Genomic DNA, 11,565 nt, shown 5'->3' with positions numbered 1-11,565 from the left:
AAAAAAAAAAAAAAAAAAAAAAAAAAAAAAAAAAAAAAAACCCCACAGCGGTTTGAAAGCATCTCACCTCTTTTGCCTGCTAGACGGCTCCCGGGGGGGGAGGGGGGGGGGGGGGGGGGGGGGGGTGAAGTATTCCACTAAGGTGATTTCTTACTCGTGAGAAGTCAGAGGTGGAGAGCTGTAGGAAGAGCTCATCAACACCTGGGAGAAGTCTAGCAGGCAAAAGAGGTGAGATGCTTTCAAACCGCTGTGGGGATTTCAGGACAAAGGCTGCAGACACCAAAGGTCATTGGGTTGAGGGCTTGGCAAGCAGGTGGTAGCAGAGGTCCCGCCTCACACTGCCCTCCAGGAACTGCATTCCTAAGAGCCATCTAAGCAAACTCTCTGAGCTCCCTGCACCTCACCCCACCCCACCCCCGCCAGGCGCCAACTGCTCTTGGGTTCCTGTGTTTGTTCTTGCCCATGCCCCCCCAGGCTTCCTGTCCCAGGCTGCGTCAGAGTGTGCTTTCACTTCTCAACCCAGCAGCCACCTCATGGTCGTCTGGTTGGCAGGACTTAGCACTTCTACACCAACAACATCTTTCATCTGTTTCCGCTGCTCCAGTTACTTACCACAGGGCTTAGGAGAACATGACTGGGAACTGAACAAACCCACGTCCTCCGCCTCCTGCAGCCCGTGTGACACAGAGCAAGCCACTTCAATTCCTTAGTACCTTTCCCCATCTCTAAAATAGGAGGACGTCTCGCCTAAGTCCCAGTGTTGTGAAGATTAAACGGGATAATTCATTGATCTCATCTTTATCCCACAGCACACGCACGCAGGAAGGTTAAATAAATTGCAGGGCTTTGTCCCTTGATTCAAGCCCCTTTGACTCCTGCCCAGATGACTCCAGTGGCTCTTATTAATCTTTCCATTTTCCCCTGTCAACCGTCCAGCAGGATGTCATCAGAGTAAATGTAATCTAGCAGAGATCTCATGGAAACACTCTCTCTGAGGCTTCAGTGCTCCATGGAGGATGGTCCCTCTCCCCCAGCAGGACATTTAAGACTCTCCCTACCTTTGGAGCCACAACTTCATTCCTTCCTAGCCAAACCTGAACAATCAGAAGTTTCTAAAATATGCCCCTCCCCCCCACCCAGCCTTCTATCACTGCGCCTTTGCTCCTCCCCGTCCTGTCTGGGGATCCCTCCTCTCCCCGACATCCCCTTCACTGACCCAAATCCCGCCCGAGGAGCCAGTATCAGCTCCCACTGAAGTATCCTGCTGGTCAGGATCTTGCCTTTGGTCAAGTTCTGTTTGAAGACCTTGGACGAGATACTTAACCTCTAAGGCTCGAGGGGTGTTGAGAGGATTAAGTGAGAGCCTGGAAGAGCAGGTACTCAAGAAATGTAATCTTGTACAATATTCATTTGTAAATAACCTTGCATTGTATTTGGTCATCAGTAACTTTTGTACTGAGTGGAAATGATTTGACACGAGCCATGTTTTATCTGTCGCTGTTCCCTCAATGATGCCAGCACCTTGAAATCACACCGCAGGCTCTCTGTAAGGGCAGAATGAATGCTAGGGGTGGCAGCTAGATGTGACCAGTGAAAGCAGGCCACATGGTGGCCACAGATACACAGATGGGGTCTGCAAGACAGTGGAAGGCCAGGAAGCAGCCGACTAGGACTTCTAGAACTGCACACTGGGGGACTGTGATGAATGCATGAGTGCAGGATCTCTCTAAACAAAAACAGGGATCCTACAAAGTGTGCAGAAGACGGACGGGAATGCAGGATTAAGCCTGAGTCACTGTGAAGACCAGAATAAAAAGGTGAGCACAATAACATGTTTGTTGTGACACCATTTCTATTATTTCTATCTCACCATCACTGGGTAGGCAGGCCATAGGGTGATAAGATATAAGACAATACTTTTTTGTTGAAACCTGGGAAATAAAGTCAACAACCCTGATTTGTCTCACAACTTTTCTTTTCTTTTTTTTTTTTTTTTTAAGATTTATTTATTTATTTGAGAGAGAGAGAATGCACAGAAAAAGAGGCAGGTTCTCTGCTGATCTAGGCACTCCAGGATCATAACTTGAGCCAAAGGCAGTCACTTAACTCACTGAGCCATCCAAGTGACCCATGATCTAACCATGTTTTTACTCACCTGCCTCTTCATTAGATACCATCCCTAAGGTGCATACTACATGCTCATTTTGAATGAGAAACAAATAATATGTCTATTCTGAGCATCTGTAGAGTAAAATTTCTCCATTTTGGTTAGATACAATCGAAGAAAGCTGGACCACTCACGGTGTGTGTGGGGGGGGTATAATATTAACATATTTAATTCACTGTTACTGCAGATGTATCAACAAGAACAAGATAATCCTTAATGATAATACACTCAAAATACAGCATTTAAGTACAAGAGGCACCATACTAGCATGCTATCGATGTCTGGTCATAGAACAAAACCCTGAAGGATCAATAAGGACTTACGATGAATTAAAATGTTTCTAAATTTATAGATCCAGATTTTCCAAGCCTCTAAATTTTAAGCCTATGGTATGATTTTTTAATTCCATATACAGAGAAAATAATCACTCAAGCAGCTCGTATAAATCTTAGACTCTCATAAAAAGATAAAGGCCCCAAGAGTGCTCAAAAATGCATTTCTTGAGGAAATTCACAGAGATTTATATGGAGTCTAGAAAATTTAAATTTATGCCTTGGTACCATCCTGTCCAAAATGTTGAACTAAAGGATTAAGGTTTCTCAGGGATAGAAACATAAAGTTTTAATTCGATGCTCTACTTTAATTTTTTATAAAGACAGTGGTTCTTGGGTGCCTGGGTGGCTCAGTGGGTTAAGCCGCTGCCTTCAGCTCAGGTCATGATCTCAGAGTCCTGGGATTGAGGCCCGCATCTGACTCTCTGCTCAGCAGGGAGCCTGCTTCCCTCTCTCTCTCTGCCTGCCTCTCTGTCTACTTGTGATTGCTCTCTGTCAAATAAATAAATAAAATCTTTAAAAAAAAAAAAAAGACAGTGGTTCTTTTTTCCTTGTAGTAATTTAAAACTGCCTTAGGACATATATGATAAAAGCATCAAAAACAGTATATTTTAGGACTGAAAATGCTGAACATACAAAAACATGGATAAAGGAATATGAATCATGCGACTGCCATATCCAGTGATCACACCATTAAAAAAATCCTTAGAATTGATATCAATAACTCATATTTCGTATGATCAAAGAAATGACAGCTTTCAAATGAGATATTGATATAAAGTTTTTTAGACACAGGTACAACTGTGCAGAAGCAAAAGAACAAATTTAAGGCTCTGAAGCCATAGGCTAAATGGTGTTTGTTGAAGTCTTGCCTGTTTTGGGAAAAGTTTAAAAAGGAGGCCCATTTCAAGGACACTTTGCAAAAAAAAAAATTTTTTAAATCGCAGTTTTAGGCAGTGTTTGTAATACAGCTCTTGTTTTTTAAATGCCACATCATCAGCTTCTTAATTAAGAAATCAATACTGATGAGATCTTAATTAGGAAGTCTTTCTGCTCTCAGGCATGGGAACAGGACAGAGTAAAGAAGTGAGACACTCGTTCCAAATGTAATGACAATCGACTAACCTCTTAACTATACTCGGGTGAGTGTAAGTATATACATGTGTGTAGGTGTAAAAAGTAACCATACTATACCTTTGCTTCCAGCTTTTGTGAGAGGAAAAGGATGACGCCATCAAATGCTTTTGCTTTGTTGGAAAGTGCCTTATGACTGTAAAGCAAAGCAATTCTCAGCCTTCTAGATTCTATATCTGGAACATAGGCCACATGATACTGGTAGAGCTGCCAGTCCAGGGGCAGATCTAAACTAAAGAGATTTGTGACCAGTTTCACAGGTACTCCACTGGAACCTGAGAAGACAAATAAAAAACATCTTTTTTTCACCAAAATAAAATCACACCTTGTTAATATTAATCACACCATTTAAGATTTTTACTTACCTGTGCATTGTTGTTGCTGTAAAGCAAGGATTCTGGTTCAGTGACACAAGACAAGCTTTCATAACCTACAGCCCAGTAACCTTATGGAATCCTACACACACACATTCAGGAATTAAAAAGGGATCGTGTGATCTGTGTAAAGGAGGCCTCATAAGAACCTAAGAGAAGATACTGACATTCTTGTCGTAGGATTTCTTCCAGAGCCTGCCTTCCAGCTCTGCGTCTGTGCAACGCAAATTGGCTCAAGCAGTATTTTTAGATGCTGCTCTGAAATTATGCTGCTCTTAGATTATAAAGACACTGTCCAGTTCTTACCATGAGCACAACCCCCAGCCCCTTGGAAATCGAGACAATCAAAAATTACCCATCCTTCTGACAATTCTGAAATAGTTCAATCAAAAGTGGAAGGCCCTCAGAGATTGAGGGGAGAACGGGGGAAGGAGAAATTACACATCTTTTATGCATGAAAACAGACAAGGCCTCTGGGCTTCTTTTCTGCAGACATGGGTAAACTTCCAGAAATTCCAGCCCCTCAGAATTTTTTATTCACCTCTTCAAAGTGTATCAGACACATTCAGAGATGGCCTCATTATAGTGGTTGCTCAGTGCTCAAGATGGCATCAGATCCCTCTAGGACGGAATCTAGGAGGGCACAAGGGAGGTACTTCTAAGTTCTCCTTGTAGGGAATCATCCAGTGTTTGTCTTATAGAAAGGAATCCTATTAGATGGGCACTATTTTGCTTCCTTTCATGAAGGAAGTGGAAACATGAGCTCCCAAGGTGGTAAAGAAAAAGAGCATCATGTGTGCATTGGTATTTCCTCAGTTTCTATGTATGGTAGATATCTGTTAGAAGCAAGTGATTCTTGTACTATTTTAATTAAAGAAAAGCTTTCTTTTGTTCTCCTGTATCCTGGGAAAAGGTAGTATATTTTAGCTACTCATATTCATGGACAAAGAGAAGTCATCCTAGAATGTCAGATCTGGCAAGACCCTTGGATATTACCTACACCAGTGTTTGTACACTGTAATTATGACCCATTAGAGCTGAAGTCATGACAACATATGACATGACCCAACACATTTTATGAAATGACTAGAATACAACAGAAGTGACCAGACTGCCTTGTACATAGTAAGGGCAAGCATTTTTCATGAAACTTGGGTCCCATTTTTTGTGGTACTGTGTGTATGCTAGATAACAATGTATCTACTCCTTAATTTTTTGCATGGTTGTAAAAAGCTTGAAGAAAACTGATCTGCATCAGGGAGTCTTTCCCAACTTTTGGGAGGGTGTCACAAAGCCTTTCAAGAATCTAATGAAAACACCTAACTTCCTAAAGATGCATAGGCCCATAATTCTGGGTGTAATTTCAGGGGTGACTTTGAAAAATGGTTAAAAATTCCAAAAACTGACTAGATCTTTCTTTTTACAACTGAAGTACAGAGACATTATTGTTTCCCATAGGAAAACTGTTGGAAAAGAAACAGAGCCTATCCTTCAACTCCTACGCCAAGTGTAAGGAGAACATCTTTTCAAAGAGTGATATGTTTAGGGGAAATATTCTTACCTCTATTAATAAAGGAGAGAATTAAGGCTAAAACAATTAGTGTCTAAATAATGCTTTAAATATAACAGACATTCAATAAACGTTTTTAAAGTCAATATATAAACTTGTTTATTTTAGATCTAAAAATTAAAATTCCTTAAGCACAATTTGGTAACATTTAAAAAGTAAGTAACACGATTACTCCGTACCTCTTTTGCAATCTCTCACATGGGCCAATTTCTCTCTGGTACAGACACTCAGGTCCTTGAAGTCCCGTCTGATTTTCCCACCTCTTTCAGTTAAAGTACATCCAGCATCACCAGAAGATACAACATCTTGACCTAAAATGTGAAGAGAATGCCATGACATCTCATGTTTCATTCTAGTGATGCTGTTTACAACTACTATGTCAAAACTGAGTCTCTGACTGAAGCTCAGACTTTTGTGGCTTTAATGAAAACCAACCCTCGCTGCTGAAAATAATCGTGACTATTTAGAAGTCTTCAGCCTAAAACCTGAAAACCGTAAAGGAAGCGTGATATGTGTTGTTAGAAAGAACATACCACAAGTTAACTCTACCTCATAATGCTTAGGTCTAGTCTGATTCTCCTGTTTGTTAAGGAGAAAAAGGCCCATCCCCTATGCCCTCCTCCACACACAGGTTTGGAGGGCGGCTGTCCCTCCTTCGGCTCTTGCATAACCCCCCGAACACTCAGAGATAATGACTGTCCACACCAACTTCTTTACGCACTGGGGCTGAATCTGCTACGTCTCTCAGTGATGAGAAGAGAACTCCAAGAACACTGCTGTCAGTTTCTGTGCGAGTTCATTCCTTTGAAAATGAAAGCCAGCATTTCACCTTGGGGCATGTTACTTACTGTTAGGTTCTGGCAAATGTGAAAGGAAAATCTGTTTCCAAATGAACATTTTCTCTTTAAAGAAGTATAGAGATGTTGTTTGTTGGGGTATGACATGGCACTTTGAAGATAATGTGAAAATAGGAAAGTACAGAGTATTACTACAAAGCAAGCAGAGTAGTAGTATTACTATGAAGTAATAGTATGACCAAGAAGGGTGGACTCTGACCACCCTTTGATACAGCCATCGCAACCCCCTCAAATGACATTATCGCTGGCTCAAAACCGCTGCTCATACCGTTTCTGTGGAGTCTGAGTCTCCCAGGAAAATCACATTTATTTAATTTTTAAAAAGGTTTAAAAATTATTCGTACTATATTATCCATATCATTCACTGCTCTTGATTTCAAAATGTTAGGTGGTTTATAAAAAATCAATCTACCATAAGATGGTAGTTACCAGTGGGTGCCTGGTGACTCAGTTATTAAGCGTCTGCTTCCGGCTCAGGCCATGATCCCAGGATCCTGGGATTGAGCACCACATCAGGCTCCCTGCTCAGTGGAGAGCCTGCTTCTCCCTATCCTTCTGCCCCTCCCACTGCTCTTGCTCCCTCTAGCTGGCTCTCTCTCAAATAAATAAATAAAATCTTAAAAAAAGAGAGAGAGAGATGGTAGCTGCCGGGGTTCAAGGGAGGACAGAATGGGGAGTTAATTTTTAATGAGTACCAGGTTTCAATTTTGTAAGATAAAAAAGTCCTAGAGGGGCACCTGGGTGACTCAGTGGGTTAAGCCTCTGCCTTTGGCTCAGGTCATGATCTCAGGATCCTGGGATGGAGTCCTGCATCGGGCTCTCTGCTCAGCAGGGAGCCTGCTTCCCTCTCTCTCTCTGCCTGCTTCTCTGCCTACTTGTGATCTCTCTCTGCCAAATAAATAAATAAAATCTTAAAAAAAAAAAAAAAAGAGATGACGGTGGTGATGGCTGCACAATGATGTGAGTGTCCTTAATGCCAAGGAGTATGCAACTGAAAACGGCTAAAATGCAAAATTTTACATTATGTATATTTTGCCACAATTTTTAAAAATAATCAAATAAAAAATTCTATGTCTGAGCCTTGCTAGTCACAAGAATGTTCATCAGGCGTGGAAAGGAAGTCCCAAGAGCAGCTGGGCAGTGGATGGCATGACCTGATAACCCCCAAGACAGGTGTTCTGTGCGACCAAGTGCACTTCCTCGAGCTCAGAGCACAGAGGCTACTTGTGGGAGCTAGAAAATCCCTAGTGGAGAATAGACAGCTGAGCAGCAGATGATGGTGGAAGGACTGATGATCAGGGGTCTGGGAGACCCTAAGTGCTTAGAACTAACATCACATAACTTCATAGTCCGAGCAAGGGGGCAGCTAACAGGTTTCAGCCGTGGCTACTGGGTGAATTATGTGTCCCCCAAATTTACTTGTTGAAGATGTAAATCCTCATATCTCAGAATGTGACTGTATTTGAGACAGAGTCTTTAGTAAGGTAATTAAGCTAAAATAATGTCATTAGCATGAGCCCTAATGCAATATGACTGTGTCCTTATAAGAAGAGGTAAAGTCACAGACAAATACAGAGGGAAGACCATGTGAAGACACAGGGAGAAGACAGCCCTCTACAAGCCCTGGAGAGAGGCCTCAGAAGAAACCAACTCTGTGGACACCTTGATCTCGGACTTCCAGCCTTCAGAATTATGAAACACCACACTTCTGTCATTTAAGCCCCCAAGTCTATAGCACTTTGTCATGGCAGCCCTAGCAAACTAGGGTATGGGGCATACCACCCCACACCGTGACAGCGGCAACTTGCAGTAGCCCATGGACAAGTACCCTGAGTCCCAGTCTGGATTTGCAGTGAATACAGCTACCATCAAATGGTGGGAAAAAAGAAGAGAGCATAGCAGCTGGGGTGGTAGGTTTCTACCATCCCTTCAGGATGGGGCACGGACACTTCTGTGTCATAAAGAACTTCTGGACATTTTTCAGAACTATTCAATGAACAGAAAAAAACAGAAGACTGGATTCCTGGCACCTGTGGATGCTCAAGTGCCAAGGAGCATCAGGAAATTCAGTGGCAGACTGTGTCTTGGGGTCCCAAAGAAACCGAACACACACAGGGGATCCTCTGAGAAGAGGTAAATGGGATGCCGGAGAAGTGAGCCTGCTGCTGCAAAGCCCAGCAATCACTCCAGGTCCATGCAGATGGGAGGGGATACAGGAGAAGGCGGATCAAGCCGCACTTACAACTCTGGGACTTCCTGCTTGTTCCCGCCAAGCTACCGGTAGAAGATGCTTCATTGTTGCCAGTATCTTCAGATGTAGGCTAAAATGGGGTGGGGGGAGCAGAGAAAAGCTTGGTTAGATTTAAGATGTTAAGTCATAAACCAAAAGGTTATCACAAAATAAGAAGTGTATCATGTCCTACATCTTCAATAACTAATGTTAACGAATGTCAGCTAATGCTAACTAATGTCCCTAAAATGCTAGAGAAGATGAGAAGAGACTGTTTGTTCTAGAAGAAAAGGATAAAGACCAGCTATAGTCTTCCCCATTTATCAAACTTTGGTTTTGACTGTGAGCCATACAGGAGGTATAAAGAGGCAGAGCTGGGATTCTCAAGCCCAGAGAGTTCATCAGAGGGAAGGTGGCAGAGATGAACACGGACCTCATGCTTCCACTGTCTCCAGGCATGGGGCCTCCGATGTAAACACATTTATAGCAAGAAAAACTGAGCCCAGAGGACCTGGGTCACCAGCTCAGGTGATGACACTTTTGAATAAATGGGTCCCAAATTTGTTTATGAAATAGGCCAAGGGAACCACTGATATTTCCTCTTTTCACAGTAACTACTTCTGTTCACTCAGGAAGTATATGTTGGCCTGCTAAGAAATGCATGAAGTCAAGGGAAAACAATGACATGAAAGTAAAGGCACAAGGAGCACACTTGAGAACTTCTGGTCTAAAAGACTGCTCCAAATACTGATAGGTCCGCCTAACATCCCTCAAAAGTTGCTGATTCGCCGGCCAATTTAATCTAAACTTGCCTAAATGTAACCAAGAGTCCTACCCACGCTGGTTGGTCAAGAAACAGCGACTGAATCTAAACCACATCTGTGTCTGAGATTACTTATGCAGGTGTAGGAATTAGAGAGACAAATCATATTAGCTCATATGCCCTACAATGGTACAACAGTTTTTACCAAGAGACTTAAAACTGAGTTAAGTAATTAAACTCTCAGAAAGCAAAAGGAATGAGGCACTTGCCTCCAATCTTCAGTACTCTTCACCGGCCAAAAATATCTACATGACTCTCTTACCAGGATAAGCACCCCACCCCCCGGGAAGGGAAAAATACGAGAAACCCTGGAAAGACCCAACGTCCAGCGGGAAGATACCCCACTCCTTCCCAGCAGAGCTGAGGAGGTAAAAGCAGAGGAAGGCGGTGTGCATGAAGGCCACCGAGAAGGAGAGCGCGAGGCCCTGTCGGCCACGAGTCCTACACACCGATGGTGATGGCGACTGTGGCCGTGATGGCGGGGCACGGGTGCGACCGGCTTCCTCCGCGCTGGGGCTGCGGGCCATGCCTCTAGCCCTCACGCGGGCGCGGCCACTCATGTTCCCAACGAGCGCAGGGGTACCCTCCAGGCAGCAAGGTCTCAAGAAGAGTATTTTCCCCTCCGAGTCCAGAGGACAAGGTTGTGACTTGAGGTGGCAGTCGCGGCGAGTCTCCGACTCCCACAGCAGGAGACGCGGCGGAGGCCCACGCGTGGGTGGAGGGGCGCGCACCGCCTGCAGCGATCCCGCCTGCTCCAGGGAGCACGTGACCGGGCGCAGGGCGGAGCCCCGACTTCCCTTGACTCGCCATCCCCCACCCCCTCCAAATTTGGCATCTTCCAACACACTGGGTTTTGCCCACGCTATGCCTGGAAGGTTGCATCAGACTCACTTTACTCCGGTGGTCTTCTCTGCTCACTAGTATGGCCAAGCACCTCTTCTGTGCGTAATAGCTGCAGAGCTTTCCATTCTCTGAACTGTTACTTCTGTTGCTATTTTAAGAATTGGGTTTCTCGTGTTTTTCTTTTGATTTGCAAGAAATTTTATCCTTTTTTTTTTTTAACATCGTAAATATCTACTCCCAATCTATCCCCTGTTATTTTTTAACTAGGAAGTCCTTTATCTAACCCAAATCCTTCATTTTGGTATAGTCAAACCTACCTGGCTTGTACTTTGGGGGTCTTTTCAAAAGAACGTTTACCCGGCCCTAAGTTTACAAGGACATTATATGATATTTTATTTTATTGACTTTATAAATTTACTTTTCACATATTATCTTTTATCTTTCAGGAGTATATAAACTCGAGTTTAGAATATGTTTTTCTCTTCTCAGACAAGAAAAGATAGTTATGAGCCCCGGTAACTGTGTCCACACATGAAAAGGGCTGCTGGTAAGAACAGTGTGTTGACTGAGGCATGCAAATCATATTAGCACCTTCACAGGTAAGGGCAAGGGTGAGGAATTCACTTCACAAGCCCGTACAGAGTGAGGTTCTTTAAAGATTGTATTTATTTATTTTATTTTATTTTAAAGAGAGAGAGAGCAGGGGGAAGGACAGAGGGAGGAGGGAGAAAATTTCAAGCTGACTCCACAATGAGTTCAGAGCCTGACTCTGGGTTCAATCTCATAATCCTGAGATCATGACCTGAGCTGAAACTAAGAGTTGGTCACTTAACTGAGCCACCCAGGTACCCCCAGAGTGAGGGTCTTTAAACCCTGTAGCAGTTTTTCAATAATTGTACAGATGCTCTGATTCTCTTCCTCTCAAAAGGCCAACCCTAATTCCCTCCCATTAAGTATGGGCTTCTCTTCTAACAAATAGAATGTGACTGAGATGATGGTTGTGTCTTCTGTGAGTAGGTCATGGAAGACACACTGTAGCTTCCTCCTTGCTCTGTCTCTCTTAAACCACTTGCTCTGGGGGCTGTCAGCAGCCATAGCCTTAGACACTAAAGGACACCATAGGACACTAAAGCAACCTTAGAAGGAGATTTATAGGGTGAGAAACCGGAGGCCTCATGTCAGCAACCAGCACAACTTGCCAGAAAAATGAATCTCATCAAACTTCTCCTCAGAAA

The 11,565-nt window shown here is 43.4% G+C and overlaps 1 protein-coding gene across 1 annotated transcript in view; it reads right to left on the bottom strand.

Annotated features, from left to right (window-relative positions):
• Positions 1-10,047, bottom strand: part of PIWIL4 (piwi like RNA-mediated gene silencing 4) — a 46,270-nt gene extending 36,223 nt beyond the window's left edge. The window contains exons 1-4 of the mRNA XM_059391777.1: positions 9,937-10,047; positions 8,671-8,755; positions 5,757-5,882; positions 3,694-3,908 (exon numbers count right to left, since the gene is read on the bottom strand). Of these exons, the coding sequence (XP_059247760.1) occupies positions 3,694-3,908; positions 5,757-5,882; positions 8,671-8,755; positions 9,937-10,047 (537 nt within the window). The remainder of the gene's footprint in view (positions 1-3,693; positions 3,909-5,756; positions 5,883-8,670; positions 8,756-9,936) is intronic.
• Positions 10,048-11,565: the final 1,518 nt, after the last annotated feature.

Source organism: Mustela nigripes, chromosome 1 (genome assembly GCF_022355385.1).
Source record: "Mustela nigripes isolate SB6536 chromosome 1, MUSNIG.SB6536, whole genome shotgun sequence".
In the NCBI taxonomy this organism is placed as follows: domain Eukaryota; kingdom Metazoa; phylum Chordata; class Mammalia; order Carnivora; family Mustelidae; genus Mustela; species Mustela nigripes.
This window is presented reverse-complemented; position numbering and strand designations above follow the sequence as displayed.